We start from the raw sequence: 16,011 nt of genomic DNA, 5'->3' as shown, positions 1-16,011 counted from the left end.
ATCAAATGGATGAAAAAAGAAAAAAAAATTCATATAAACTTATATCGGAAAATGCTTTCATCGAAAAGATATAGTTACTTTTAAAGATATTTATGATTTATTATGACACATATAATTTCTCCTCCTGCTAGAATACAGGGTTTACTTTCTTCCATTCGTCGAATCAGTTCTTCTATATACTCTTTCAAATATTCCAAACTATATTGGAAATAATACTAAATGCATTTTGGATACATTCCCGAAGTTATAATTTTCTGGTTCTAACTTATCTCCATTCTTACGTACCGATAACTCGTGTGAAGAATAATTGAAAAAAAAAAGAAAAAAAAAAGGAAAAAAAAAGGAAAAAAAGGAAACAAAAACAAAAAGAAAAAAAAAAGAGTTGGGCGATCATTAATATGTATATCTTTCCAATAAAGCATTTTTGAACATAAGTTTGTATGAACTTTTTTTTTATCCATTTGATCTCAGTAATAAGTTTGTTCCTATGCTTTTTGGACACCCTGTATATGTATGTTATGTATATATATATATATATATATATATATACATATCTTGATCGATAATCTTCTTCTTCTTTTTCGTCTTTTTCGTATTAACAAACGTAAAAAGAAAATTTACTTTTTCGTTGTAAATGAGGCTTTAAGTTTTCATTTGTTTATGCTTAGATATATATATATATATATATGTACATACGTATGTAAATAATTGTTGAAATTTTTTTTTTTTTTTTTTATTAACAGACATGAAAGAATAAAGAACGTGTCGCGGAATCATGCTCGAGTTGTACAGATTTGCGAGCTCCAACATTCACCGGGTCAAGTAAGGAGGAAAGGTTCCCTTGGTGGGAGAGGTACCCCGCTACCTTACTGGAGGACCCTCGTCCTGACTTCTGGTTACAAGGAGAAGGAGCTCTACTCTAAACACACACACACACACACACACACACACGTGCGCACATGTACACATACATATTGATGCATTGCGCAACAATGCACCGCCACCTGCACTCGTTTCGTCACACAGCGGCTTTAATCGGCTCTCGACGGTGCCTGCCACTGACTACTCGCATTACTTTCGCCAATTAAACTTTGACGGTCGTCATTGTGTTTAACTTGAATATGAAATTATAGTCGCCGCGTTATTTCAAATATCAAAACGATCCAAATTCCAAAATAATTACAGCCATTTAAAAGGCATCAGAATGAAAAAAAAAAAAAAAAAAAAAAAAAAAGAAAATCAACGTTGCTCTTCTTTGTTTCAATTTATTTTTATTTGTATCTTTTTCTTTTTTTTTTTTCTTTTTTCTTTTCATTTTACTTTGTTTCTTTCTTATATCAGGAAATTTGTTATACCAAATCATGATGAATATAATGAGCAAAGAATAATTCGTAGACAATTTCGCGCATATCGCGATCGTCAATTTATTTTCAATTCGACATGAGCATCATAAGGGTCAAATATAATGGTAATATATTATGATAGAATCGTAATCGTAATTATTTATTAATGAAATGAATTGTTTTAGAACGTCTTTCGAAAAATAATGATGACGATGGTAATGACGTCGATAAAGAGATCTTGGTGAATATTGATTGTCCTATTGGACTTATATTAGATTACATTCGAGAAGTAATACGATTGGATAATACCTGTATATAAATATTTTATATTTTAATTTATATTTGAAATATCGTTTAGATCTTTTAATGTTTAATGAATGGATTTCTAGATAAAATTGATTTATGCGATGAATTGAATTGTCAATTAAAAAATTTGTCTATCGCTGAATCATCTACCTCAGGTTTATATCTACTACAACCTGGCATCACCTATTTCGTAGTTATCTTTGGAAGTAAGTTTTCAATTATAATATATATACTTATCATTTCATAGGATCATTTTATATGCAGATAACGTTAATGATCAAACTACAACATTAATACCACTTGTAAGTCAGAAGATAGGGAAAAAGTGTATGGAAATTTTCAAGAAAACTCGACAAAAGAAAAACTTACAAAAATAATTATACAAATTTTACATCCTTATGCACGTTGTTTGTATGAATTTTGAATGAACTTGTACGATTTAATTATATATCATGGAACATTAGGAAATATGAAATATTGTTTATACAAATTATTATATTAATCTTGTCGTTAAATGTCACACAAGACTTTTATCTAATTCTTTGAAACTTTCATCCTTGCTTGTAAGATTATAAAACTTTCCGTGTCTGCCTATACCTTCTTCGACAAACTTCTTTGCACCTTCTATGCCTTCTTCTGTTACAAGATGAAGGGCATTGTCTTTTTCAAATTGCAATGCCTCATCCATTTGTTTAGACGAAAAAGTAGCAAAGTGCATAGAGGTACGATCTGCCAGTAAAGTTTTTTGCGGAAATTTGATCAATGATTTTGCATAATTGATAGCTGTACCCAGACCAGTACCGTGTGCAGTACATTTAGTGGCAAGTCCAATATTGAAAGCTTCTTCTCCGCTAATAGCTTTCCCTGTTAAAATTAGATCCATGGCTCTAGCATATCCAATCATTGCTGGTAAACGAACTGTACCACCGCATAAAATAGGTATTCCAAAACGCCTATTCAAAAATCCTATGACAGCATTTTCCTCAATGACTCGTAGATCACACATTAATGCCAATTCTAATCCAGCACCCAAAACATATCCATTTAAACAAGCTACCAATGGTTTACTGGTCAATTCGCTTTTATTGGCCTGTTTTAATCAATTAAGTTTTATTACGTCCATGACTAAATCTCCATAAAATATTTTCTTATATAAAGATATATTGACTTGCCAGTGTTCCATATTGTGGTAGATTATCTTCTTTTTCTTGATTATAATTTGCAATTTCATGTAGATCAAAACCTGAACAGAAATTTCCACCTATACCGTGCAATACACCCACAACAGCATTTTCATCCTTCTCAAATTCATCCAATGCATCACAAAGTAATTGAGCTGTTGCACTGTCCAAAGCATTCTTCTTCTCTGGCCTATTTATAGCGATTAAAGTAATTTTGTCGCTTTTATTAACGATAATACTTTTCTCTAAAAAATAAAACAAAAAATATTTTATTATATATGTATGTATATATATATATATATGTATATGTATTTTTTGTTTTTATAGAAATTATAGAATCTTACCTTTTTCTGTATTTTCCACTGCTACCTCAGCCATAGATTCAGAGGTTAGGGATCTTTTTATATAATTTCTTATAGATTTATTTAACGAAAAGGATAGTCTTCTTAAAGAATACATTTGAGATGTTTTTTAAATATAACTAAATTTATTGTTTAATTATTACACCCTTATTTGTAGAAATACACTTAAAACGTAATTGCAAGTTTTATGGTTTGAACGATTAATCGAATACACATCGAATTAATATTATCGACTGTTGGTAACTTTATCGACCGATCTTTTGCAAATGGCGGGGAGAACTGTTTTTATTTTGTTGTCATAGTAACCGAATGTAGATTTTGATGAAATTATTCTATTCGGCTTAGTAGTTTCTACTACGTAGAAATAGAATTAATATAAGATTATTTTTATAATTATATAGTGAAAGATGGTTCGAACAAATTGGGAACAAATATTTTCTTTAAATATTTCGTCTTTAACTGACGAAGAGATCGAGGATCTATGTCCTACGATAATGCGTTGCAATATTGATGAAATATCCGATGTACAAAATCTTCAAATGCTTATGAGAATATCTCAAGAAATGTTGCAGTATAAAGACAATCAAGTATGTCAGATTCCTTTTTTTTTATTTTTCCATATATGCATATATATACTTATCTATGTGATTTAATGTTATAATCATTGTTACATTTTTTTATATATTAAACATTTTTATTCTTTATATATATATATATATATATATATATATATATATATATATATGTTTATACATACAATTTATATTAATAGGTAGAATCTTTGCTCATAGAATGTGGAGAATTAAAAAATACCATTTCAACATTGAAACCGGATGTTTCTAAGCAAAAACTTAAAGGTAAAAGATTTCTGACATTTGTGTCTTGTTTATATTTTAGGTTAAATTTCTTTTTATTTAATGACAGGTCAGATCGTATCTGATTCACAGTATGAAGATAAAAACTTCATTAAGGTAAGTAACATAGATAATGTTTTCATTAACTATATATTAGAATTTGTAAGAACGTTTTAATTTAGCGAGTATTATTTATATTTTCAGTCATCTGACACAATTGAAACTGCCAATCATGAGACTGTGATACAAAATAAAAATGAAAAAATAGAAAAGCTTTTGACCGAATTAGAGGTAAATATAATATATGATAGATCAATTTGAGAAAATTTCATTTTATTGAATATTTTAGGGATTAGATAGAGAAAATATTATTTTGAAGGAACGATTAGGAATGTTGAAAGAAGAAATGGAGGATGCAACTGAAAGAATGAATGAAATGACAGATGGATTAAGTTCTGCACAATCAAAAGTCCTTGAATATAAAGGTCTTAAAATTGATAACTCGTTGACAATTTAATTTTATTTATACATTTTATATTATTAGAGGAACATCTTATTTTTCAGAAAGGATATTAGATTTGGAACGTGAAAATATTGGTTTGCTCAATCAAATAGAAGAATTAACCAGTCAACAAATGGATAGAGATAAAGTAATAGATGAATTTGGAGTAGCAATAGATTCTAGAATAGCAGAATGGAAGGTAAATTAATTTTTATATAATTTTCCCTGTTAAATCTAAGATATGATGAAATAATTTATGAGTCCATTGATATTTCATATAATTAGGAATTATTAGATGAAAAGGATACAGAGATACACCGTTTAAGAGAAAATTTATCCCAATCGTTATTGCAATCGGTTACATCAGTTAAGGAAGAAAATAAATCACAGATAGTATATTTAAACGAAGAAATTGGTAATCGTGATAAGATTATAACAGAATTACAAAGTAAACTTTCTGAAGCGGTTACAGAAATAAATGAAGGAGCTGCTATTATAGAGAAGTTACAAGCCAGTACGAAAAAGTGTGTGAATTTATTTTTAATTGTGAAAATCTATTAAATTATCTTGCGAAATATTATATATTATTTCGTCGTAATCCTTTTCCATAGGCCAGAAAAAGAAGAGAAGAGGAAGGAACAAAAAGAGTTATTAAAAAAGATGCAGGATGCAAATAATCAAATATCTGATTTACAAAATGCATTGGGCCAAACGCAGGAGGATTTAAAACTAAAGAGCACTGAAGTTGGATTGTTTTTACAATTTGTCTCTATTAAAAATAAATTGTATTGAATATGGATTAAATTTTAAAACGATCTTTTTACTCTTTTTTTTTTTTTTTTTTTTTTTTTTTTTTTTTCTTTCTTTTCAGTTATGCGAAGTATTATCAATATTGAGAAAGTATGAGGACGAAAATCATGGTTTAACAGAAGCATTACATGAAATCAAAGATTTAAAAAATGAATTAAATCATAAAAGAGAACATATAGAAGATCTTGTCAATGTGGTTAATAAGTTAGAGATGTTAAATTCTTATCAAGAAATGGAAATCTTAACGCTCAGGTATTTTTATATAAGTTTATACTGTATTGAAATTTTCAAATGTTATATTCGAAAAAGGCATAATTATGACTTTGTAGAGAAAAATTAGGGATATCGGAGGATGAATCAATTTCCATAGATAATATTATTAAAAAACGTAAGGAAGAAGAGAAAAGGATGGAAGAGCTTGTTCAGGAGAATAAAATATTAATACATGAAAATCTCGAAATGAAATCGACCGTAAGTCGATTGTATAAATACGATTCGTCATATATATATATATATATTTATCCATTTAATTTTGATGCACTCGCAATAATTTTTATTTGGGTCCATGCGCCTTTAATTATTTTACGAAATCAATCGATATATAATTTTAATTCCTGAATTTTTATAGATAAGGCTGTTAAAATCAAATAGATCGCGTTTACCTGCAAAGAAATTAGATTTTTCAAGCGACACGATAGATAACAGCACCGACTTTTTGCACTCCACTAAATTATTGGAAACTGCTGCAAATCGGGTAGTCGATTTTGAATCCGTTCGGATATATCATAAAACTGATAAAGATATTAGAAAAGAAATGAAGCTAGTTATAGATGAGAATGAAGCTCTTAGAAGAGGCATGCATGAAATTCTGGACAGTATACGCAGTCAAGACGGTGAATTTTCATAATGTTAATCGTATTATAAATACGGCACTATACGATAATATATAAATGCACGATTATGATATATTTGTAATTTTTCTTATCTATATCATTTTTAATTTTATTTTATTATTATATATACAAAGTACAATACAAACGGTGTATTGTACGTAGCGTTAGAAATTCGATATATAACGTCAATAATTTGTCATGTTATATCTACGGAATATTTCATTAATATTGCAAGTTCGAATCATTGAAATATATTCCAGGTAAAAGTTCAGTAGAAGTGCATTCGTATACATTGGAAAGATTATTGGAGGCATTAGATGTAAGACATTTGGCTGGTTGGTATCATCCTGCTATGAGATTACAAGAACATTTGAATGTTATACAAGGTAGCAATGCAGAATTACGATCTCAAATTAAACAGATTAGGTAAGTTTTTTTTTCTTTCTTTCTTTTTTTTTTTTATAGAGATTCTAAAATGATAATATTAATGATTTAAATCATATACGCGCGTTTAAAAACATTTGTTTATAGAAAGGAACTTAACAGAAAGGATGCTATATTGCAAGATTTAGCATTGAGCAAAGGAATAGATTTAGAGAGATTAAATACCGATGATTCTGATGATAATAAATTAATGTATATTTCGGAAATAAAAAATATTGAAAGTATATATCAAAGAGAATTAAAGGAAAGGGAAAGGGAAAAGGAATCATTGATCGAAGATAATAAAGATTTACGATATACGATCGATAATTTAAATCTTCAAATAGATATTTATGAAAAGGATCGGATTAATTTAGAGACTAGCGAGGACGAAGTAAAAAGAGCATTTGCGATTAAAACGAAAGATTATATAATGGTTGCTAACGAATTGTTATTATTGAATAGGAAAATTGTACTTTTAAAAGATCTTCTTAATAAGGAATCTATTAAGATGTATGATTATCAAAAAAATGTGGTAGAAAAAGAAGGTTCTTTAAAAAGAGAATTGACCGATGCCAATAAGCGTAATAAAATGTTAGAATGTGAGATAATAAGATTACAAAGTAATCTATCTAATTCGATGAGTATTACGGAATATAGCGATTTAAAAGAGAAATACGAAGAATTAAATATACGTTATCGTTTTCTACTCGAGAAGAATACTATCTTCTACGTAGATAGATCTGAAATTGAATTGTTGAAGGATGAATTGGATTTAACGAGAAAAGAAAAATCACAATTAATGGATCTATTAAAGGAAGATATTTCTAAAGTGGATGAAAGCGATATTGTTAGACAATTAAAGGATTACAAAGCTAATGAATTAATCGAAAGACAGCGTGCCGATCATATGACCAAATTGCACGAGATATCTCAAAGTCAATTTGCCAAATCTGAATCGAAGATACAAGAAATAACAAATATTAATTGCGAGTTACAAGAGAAATTAATCGATGTACATAAAAAATTATCAAAAATTGTATCCTCGCAAAGTCTTCGGGAAAATAATACCGATGATATTGAAGAATCGTCGAACGAACATATGGAAAAATTGAGAATCGATAATGAAACGTTGAAAAGAAAATTAGAAATTGCCGAGGAGGAGGCCAAATTGCAATATACATTGAATTCGTTTAAAACATTGGAATTAGATAATCTCAGACATCAGATTTTAGATTTGCAAGCGATTAGCGAAGACAAGGCTACGATATCGAGACTTAATTTTGAATTGGCTGGTAAGAAGAGTACCGAAATGGAATTGAACGCACGAAAGTCACAGCTCGAAAGTGAAATATCTTATTTGCATGATGAACGTGAAAGATTAATGATAAATTCCGATAAGATGCGAGCGAACGTGCAATATTGTCGAAAACAATGCGACGATCGTTGCAGGTAATCGTAATCCAATTGAATGGACATCATTTTGTTTTTTTATTCCCCCACCCCCCACCCCCCACGCCCCTTTGAAAACAAAAAATCGTTTTGAACGATCGCGAAACAAAAAATCTCGTTCTTGCAGGATTTACATAGACGTAATAGATTTTTTACAAAGCCAATATGCAGGATCATCTTCGATTAGCGCTCTCGACAGATTAACGTCAATGGTTGAAAAATTAAAAACTGATCGAATAGAATTAGATGTGGAAATGAAGAAGACGAAGGATTTTAATAATCATTTGATATCCCAAAAGGAAACTTTAACAAATCGTTTGGAGATTGTCGAACGTTTGAAGGATATATTGGAGGAGCAAATTGGCGGTGAAAGCGTGCAAGATATTTTGCAAAAGTTTTCCGAAAATTCCCAATACGTATTAAACGTATGTTATAAATTACACGTAAAGATAATTATTATTATTATTATTATTATTATTATCATTTAATTTCGATCGATTCCGTTTTAAGTTTTTACAATAAAAATTATATACAGAGAATCTTGATTACTTTTTATTATTTAATAAATAAATAAATATAAAGCAATAAGTTCTATATATATATATATATATATATATATATATATATATACATATATATACAGAAAGAGAGAGCGAGAGAATCTCGATTACTTTTTATTATTTTATTAGGATTTGAAACAAAAACGAAGGATATCCCATTTGGATAATGAATTGCAAATGGTAAATGACAAAGCCGCGAAATATGAATCGATTATTACGAGTATGGAGAACGAAATGATTAACATGCAAAAGACTTGGAATCGTCAGGGTGAACAAGTAGTGTCAAGGACCGATGTACAAATTAAAGAAATCAAATTTGATACGGTAGAAAAACGATCGGTTTTCGTTCAAGTAACGATAGAACACGATTCGACGGAGGTACAAACAGAACCTTACGATTGTTGTTTAAACAAACGGAAAGGAAAAGAAGAAGAAGAAGAAAAAGAAGAAGTAATAGTAGTAGTAGATATGGTTGATACGCCGAAGGAAAAATCTGTTCGAGAAGTAGGTAACAATACGGATACAATGAATGATACAATTTCTATGATGCAATTGAACGAACGTTTAGAGGATGCATTAAAACTCGCGGCAGATCGTTCTGATATAATAAAAAATTACGAGTCAGAAATATTGGATTATCGAGAAAAAATAGATGCACTTAATAAGGAAATTAAAGTAATGGAATTGGAATTATCGAAAAGAGAAATAAATAATATCGTCGAGCCGATATTAGATATTCCTATTATTACAAATATGGATTGTACCGACAAATTGGCATTGAAGTCTACGATTAACAGTTTGCAAAAAATTGTCGCACAAAAGGAAGAGACGATAGTGAGATATCAAAATCTTATGAAGGAGGAAAGAGAGGAATACGTTGGGGTTACGTCTAATTTGCAAAGGGAAATCGATGATTTGCATTATAAAGTACAATTGTTGGAAAGTGAAAGGAAAGTTGACGATAAAAAAAATAATGATGTTACGATCGAGCCTGACGTTGACGATGAGCCAAAGAAATCTGTTACCGTTTATAACGCAGCCAGAGAAGAGGAGATTGCTAGAATGATAGAAAAAATAAATACTTTGGAAGCAGATTTGCATATTACGAAAGAACTTAGTGGTCGATGGCATCGATTGGCAGAAGAGAGATTGAAATATATAGATCGTATAAGAGAAAGGTATGAACACATGACAATCCATTGATATAATATCATTGATCATCTTGATTATATTAACTCTAGTTGTGCATATCTCGAAATAATTTCTAATTGTGCACACCTCGAAATAATTTCAATTTGTTCAATTGGGATGCGGTACAGTCTACTTTGAACAGCTCGGTCATTTATACGGAATGAATGATTTTGACTAAAAAAAGGAAAGAAAAAACGCATTTCGAAATTCTACCATTGTAAAAAAAGAAAATTCATGAATCATGCATGCAATGTACAAATCGTTTTAATTAAGCTCAAAGTTGATCTGGAATATACCCATATGCGCAACTAGGGTTAATTAATCGTGTACAATAAGGAAACAATTCATAATACGATTTATTCGTTTTAACAAGAGTAGACTCGAAGAACAACATAATACGGAGCTTGAAATTTATCGTTCCGAGATTAACAAATGGCAGTCAGAAGCTGATACGCTTAGACAACGATTATCGGAAGATCGTGTCGTTCATACGAAAGGGAATATATCACTTATGAAAGAATTGCAAGAGAAAGATGATAAAATACACGAGCTTAATCTTAATTGTCAACAATTGCAGGTATCTCGTCGTCACTTAATATACCTAATGATTTTCTTTTTAATTTTGCCCCTCGAATGATTTATTTATATATTTTTTTATTTTATTTTATTTTATTTATTTTTTTTTTTTTTTTCTTTTTTTTTCTCTTTTGATCTTTTCACGATAGAACGAAATCGAATTGTTAGGAGCCACGAATCGATCATTGCCAGCACGTGTTGCGATCGATCATCGTGACGAACTTAAAATCCACGATATCTTACCTGGTACTCAACGTGATCAGCCTCTATCACAGAATCAAATAGATATTTTACGTAAACAGTTGCAATCCCTGATGGAAAAGGAAAAGATGTATAAGCATGAGATTGCTGAACTGAAGCAACGTGTCAGTCGGGGGTATCGTGATACTTTTCAATACGTAATTAACGATCAATTCGATAAGGTAGAACGGATTATACGTATAATTTTATTTGTAATATTTGTTTTCCTTCCTCCCCCCCGTCCCCTCCTTTCTTTCTTTTTTTTTTTTTTTTTTTTTTTTTTTTTTTTTTTTTTTTTTTTCTTTATGACAGATACATGGCGGTAAAAACGCAAGAGAAAAAAATTTCTCAGCGCGAGATGCAATTGGAAAGGAAGGTAAAGTCTTTGGAGGAGGAGTTAGAAAAAATGCGGACTCAGTTAGAAAGGGAATACTTAGTTCAAGAAACTAGAAGGGCGAAGGTATTGAAATAAAATATCACAAATAAAAGTAAATATATATATATATGTATATCGTTCGAAGGATACTCACTTGGGTTTTTTCTTTTCTTTCTTTCTTTTTTTTTCTGTTTTTTTTTTTAAAATTACATTTATAATAGACAGCCGAGGAACTCTCGTTGTGGGAGAAGCAAAAGAAATGGCAACAGACTGCAGAAAAATTGCAAGAGAAGTTAAAAGAGAAAACGAACGAGTATATCAAATTAAATTCGAATCACGAAAAATTACGATCTTTGGTTTCCTGCATGGAACGTGAAAAGTGGTTTCTAAAGAGTAAAATAAAAGGGGAAGCTCCATCAAACGTGTTGAATGATATACCGTCTAGACCGATCTCAGCTGCACATCAGAGTCTCGTGATTGATTTACAGAAGGAATGTCAAATGTTGAGAGAACGTATCGGCGAATTGGAAAGGGAAAATAGTCATGAATTATTAAAGAAAATAGACGAGCAAAAGAATTGTATAGCTTCATTGGAAGCTGTCACGAAGGTGGTGGTTAATTCGTTTGTTTGTTCTTTTTTTTTTCCTTTTTTCAATTATTATTATTTTTTTTTTTTTTTTAATAATAATCGCTTCGAAATAATATTCTAATGGGATGAATTTTTTGATCAGGGAAACGAGTACGTTGTCGAGAAATTACAAAAATTAGAGACTACCAGGGACATTCTCGAGAGAGCCAATTTGAAATTGGAAAGTGAAAATTTTGAATTAAGATTAGAAATAGAAAAAGCTAACGCGGATACGCCGCGTTTGCGGGAAAAAGTCGAACATTTAGAAAGGTGTGTATCTTGTAATTATTATTTTTTTTTCTCCCCCTTTTTTTTTTCTTTTATGCTTATGACGATGTCATTTCATTTCTTTTCTTTTGTCTTTTACTTGAGTTCTTTTTTTTTTTTTTTTTTTTTTACCAGATACATCGAATTGTTGAAAGTAGAGAAATCGTCGGATTCGACACCTAGATCGACGAACAAGGAACATCAGGAATTAAATTCCAAAAAGTCTGTTTTAGAATTAGAGAAAACGATCTTTACGTTAAAGAGAATCATTGAAAAGTTACAAGCGGAGAACAAAAGGCTGAAGTTTAATTCGAGAAGGAATAATTTCGTATCTGGTCAAGTATGTATATGGGGAGGAAAAAAAATAAACAAACAAAAAAAGAAAAAAAAAAAAAGAAGAAGGAAAGAAAGAAGAAATATTTGGAAATTGATTGAAAAACCATTGTTAACAGGTAAAGAAAGTTAACACAGGGAGCGAAAAATCTTACGAGAAATTGTACGAGGAAGCTCAAAAGAGAATGATAGACTTGGAAACGGATTTGCAACTTGCCGAACAGAGAATAACGATGTTGGAAGAAACTCAAAAGGAGGATGACAACGGCGAGATTAATATCTTGAAACAACAATTGGCACATAAATCAGAACTATTGGAAAAAGTGAAGCAATTGTTGACGAGGGCGGCCATAAATGAAAAGACACTTCGTCAACGAGTAAGTGAAATTTCGAGAAGGAAAGAACAAAGTCGGGATAAATGAAAATTTCTTTTCTATTAAAGAAAAAAAAAAAAGACAGAGAGAGAGAGAAAGAGAAAATGAATGCTTTCATTAATTTCATTTCATTTCATTTCAGCTTCAGCAACTGGAATCTAAACAGACATTGTCACCGATACCAGAATGTTACGTAACTGTACCTAATTTAGACTGATAATAATACAATATTTAAATATTTCACAGGAATGATGTTGATCTTGATCAATAATTTATTTTACATACAACAAGTTTTACAACGTATATATTTATGTTTATATATATATATAAATAATACTGTGTATGTGTATATATATATATATATATGTAATCACGACGATAATTTATATATTTGTACACGAAGGCGCTTTAGCGAATGTAAATACGTCTTTACGAACTTAGCTTTTGAGCATTAAAGCGAGCTAAGGGTTAAAATTAAGTACTTTCATTAATGGGGTTGATTATCATGGAACACACGTGACTAGATTGTAAAACGCTCGCGGAATATGTTTCCGTGGCATTAATAAAATTAACTAATGAAGAAATACATTTTTTTTTCTCTTTGTTGTTGTTGTTGTTGTTGTTGTTGTTGTAATTCGTTGTAAAGAGATATATCGTGCGATATTAATAATCTCGTTTACGTTTAAACAATTCTGAAAGGAAATTAATTTGCGAGATTGAACTTTCGTTGAAATGAATTGTTACATCTTATGGACGGATATTTTATATATATATATATAAAGATTTTAAATAAATTTTTAATCGTCCTCGTCAGCCTTTTTAAGGAATGGCGCGATAGAATCCGCATCCACGCAGTCAGGAGTGAGTTTCCCTTTGAATTTGATGCACGCGTTCGCACACCTTTCACCGGCAAACCACGGTCCGAACATTCGCTTGCACTGAGCGCAGTTTCTTATGCAGACACCTGTGTAGACAACGTCACAATAGAGGAGTCAAATATTTTACGGCGAGTATATTGTTTTTATATATCTAGATTTCTTCTTTCTCTTTTTTTTTTTTCTTCTTTTGTATATACATATATATATATATATATATATATCTTCATACGATTATATAAATCTAGTTTCATAAAAAAGTGTTCCATATATTTCGTCAGGAAGATAAAATACCAATTCGTTATTCTCATGTTTTAGGCTTGATCGTTGATGTAAAATAACGAAAAAAAAGAAAAAAGAAAAAAAAAAAACAAGAGGACAAAAATCTAATAGAATATTTATAAGATATTTTTTTCTTTTCTAGGTTTTTTTCTTTTTTTTTTTTTTTTTTTTTTAAGAAAGATATAAACAGAAATACTATTTTAAGAATATACTCACCGAACCAGTCTTTCGATTGACCCAATACCATGCCAAGTATTGTGACGGTGAGAGCGAGGAGCAGAACGATGCGCAGAGAAGAATTCATAGCTGCAAATAGACGCGTAAATAATTTTATCGAGCGTCGAATTCGTTAGAGACCAAAAAAAAAAAAATAAACTAGGGAGAAAATAAAAGAAAAAGAAAGAAGAAATGAATTCGAGAGAGTTACGTTGAGTTTTCTTTCTAACAAATAATAAATGAAATATAAACTATTAGATAAAATTCAGCGTTACAGATTATTTCAATGGCATCGAAAAATTATTTTTCATTTATTTATTTATTCATTTGTTTATTTTCATATCATCAAAGATTGGCTTCTCTTTCTCTCTCTCTTTTATTTATTTTTTTTTCTAAGCATATCCCAACAATTAGCCTTTATGAAGTTACAACCATGTTCGAATCGTTCAATGGTACTCAGTTGCTTACAACAACTTTAGAGATTTCAATGCGCGCAAAGACGGGACCGACGTTATAATAATTCATCACCTACGCGCGTATGTTGCGGGTTATTCATCGTCATATATCAAAGATTCTAATCGTTATTTAACAGAGACAGGATGTAAATACCTAATACCAGTTAGCCTTTAGAGATGCCAGTTCGATTCTTTTCAAATAGTTAGTCCCTCTTACGATTCAGGTCGAGAGAATGAAAGAAAGTGAAAGAGAAAAAAAGAAGAAAAGAAAGAAAGAAAGAAAGAAAGAAAGAAAGAAACAAACGAACGAATGAATAAAGAATAAGAGAGAGAGAAAGAGGGATGATGTTTAATGGTATCGTTGATGTAATTATGAGATTTGCCTTGATATGAACACAATTGTAAATCGTAGAATGCAGTAGTAGTTAAAAAAACTGTCGGGTCTTTTTTTCTCTTCTTTTTTATTTTTTTTTATTCCCCTCCTCCGCCCCCTCTCCCACCCACCCTCCCTCCCTCCCTCCCTCCCTCCTTCCCCTAGAAACTTCCAGTTACCGCTGAATATAAATTGAACCTGTATTATCCTGACTATCTGAAGAACTGAAGGCTCTTCTGTCTGACTATTTTAATTTGCTCGGACAATGCGCGCGTGTGCACTAATGCATATATAACACTAATACTTATCAGTGTATATTTATTACACTCACATTGGTTACTCACTTTGTGTGTGTATATGTATTTATATATATATGTATGTATGTATGTATGTATGTATGTATGTATGTATATATGCATTTTTATGTATATGTATATGTGTATATATAGATGACATTTATAACCGGAATCTGTCTCTTCCGCGTTTTCCTTATTGGACAAACTGTGAACGTACCGAAGTTATAAATATGGGCACTTCTGTTTCTCTCTTTTTATTATTTTTTCTTTTTTTTTTTTTTTTTTTTTTCTGCAACAGCACTCGAAGAGAATTCTGTTTTTTTTTTTTTTTTTTTTTTTTTTTTTTTTTTTATTTTTTTCTTTTCCTTCTTTTCTTTTTTTTTTCTTTTTTTTTTTTTTTTTTTTTCGAAATGATCGGTAAGGACGCGCAAGAGTTAAGAAGACAAAGAGAGACAAATCGGAAAGTCGTACTTGCCTGATTCGTTCCTTTTATAAGGACGGGACGACGAAGCCGCTATAATTGTTAAAACCAGACGAATGACACCGAGGAGAGTTCGTCGGGAGACTTTATATATCCGTAGAGTCACTAAATTCACCCCTCGTATACGGGGGAAACCATGCTGCTTTACCTTACTTCGTTCATACGTCGTTCATCGACTCCTTCTTATACTCTCTCTCTCTCTCTCTATTTCTCTTTCTCTCTTCCTCTTCCTCTCTCTCTCTCTCTCTCTCTCTCATTCTCTCACTCACTCTCTCTCTCTCTCTCTCTCTATCTATCTATCTATCTATCTATCTTCTCTATTTCTCTATTTCTCTATCTCTCTATCTCTTTATCTTTCTTTC

General features: G+C 30.5%; 2 protein-coding genes across 4 annotated transcripts; one reads left to right on the top strand and one right to left on the bottom strand.

The window, feature by feature from the left end:
* Nucleotides 1–1,388: 1,388 nt before the first annotated feature.
* Nucleotides 1,389–3,426, bottom strand: LOC124430075 (short-chain-enoyl-CoA hydratase-like). The gene is made up of 3 exons (XM_046976146.1): nucleotides 3,175–3,426; nucleotides 2,822–3,075; nucleotides 1,389–2,739 (listed from the first exon to the last, which is right to left on the bottom strand). The coding sequence occupies exons 1-3, from the start codon at nucleotides 3,287–3,289 to the stop codon at nucleotides 2,167–2,169; spliced, it is 942 nt and encodes a 313-aa protein (XP_046832102.1). The 5' UTR covers nucleotides 3,290–3,426; the 3' UTR covers nucleotides 1,389–2,166.
* Nucleotides 3,427–3,491: 65 nt separating this feature from the next.
* LOC124430054 (centrosomal protein of 290 kDa) lies at nucleotides 3,492–13,255 on the top strand. Of its 3 annotated transcripts, none has more exons than XM_046976075.1 (23): nucleotides 3,493–3,779; nucleotides 3,965–4,049; nucleotides 4,117–4,163; nucleotides 4,251–4,337; nucleotides 4,396–4,531; nucleotides 4,611–4,747; nucleotides 4,834–5,072; nucleotides 5,160–5,292; nucleotides 5,420–5,610; nucleotides 5,688–5,829; nucleotides 5,987–6,251; nucleotides 6,512–6,677; nucleotides 6,783–8,126; nucleotides 8,254–8,551; nucleotides 8,816–9,864; nucleotides 10,256–10,454; nucleotides 10,603–10,829; nucleotides 11,006–11,153; nucleotides 11,291–11,677; nucleotides 11,801–11,967; nucleotides 12,100–12,304; nucleotides 12,417–12,674; nucleotides 12,814–13,255. In XM_046976075.1, the coding sequence occupies exons 1-23, from the start codon at nucleotides 3,600–3,602 to the stop codon at nucleotides 12,886–12,888; spliced, it is 6,165 nt and encodes a 2,054-aa protein (XP_046832031.1). In that variant the 5' UTR covers nucleotides 3,493–3,599; the 3' UTR covers nucleotides 12,889–13,255. The 3 variants fall into 3 exon arrangements, with proteins under 3 accessions (XP_046832034.1, XP_046832031.1, XP_046832033.1); XM_046976077.1 differs by having other exon boundaries at nucleotides 3,658–3,779; nucleotides 3,984–4,049; XM_046976078.1 differs by lacking the exons at nucleotides 11,801–11,967; nucleotides 12,100–12,304; nucleotides 12,417–12,674; nucleotides 12,814–13,255 and having other exon boundaries at nucleotides 3,492–3,779; nucleotides 10,603–10,851; nucleotides 11,291–11,432.
* The last annotated feature ends 2,756 nt before the right edge of the window (nucleotides 13,256–16,011 follow it).

This window comes from Vespa crabro, chromosome 17, assembly GCF_910589235.1.
Source record: "Vespa crabro chromosome 17, iyVesCrab1.2, whole genome shotgun sequence".
In the NCBI taxonomy this organism is placed as follows: Eukaryota; Metazoa; Arthropoda; class Insecta; order Hymenoptera; family Vespidae; genus Vespa; species Vespa crabro.
This window is presented reverse-complemented; position numbering and strand designations above follow the sequence as displayed.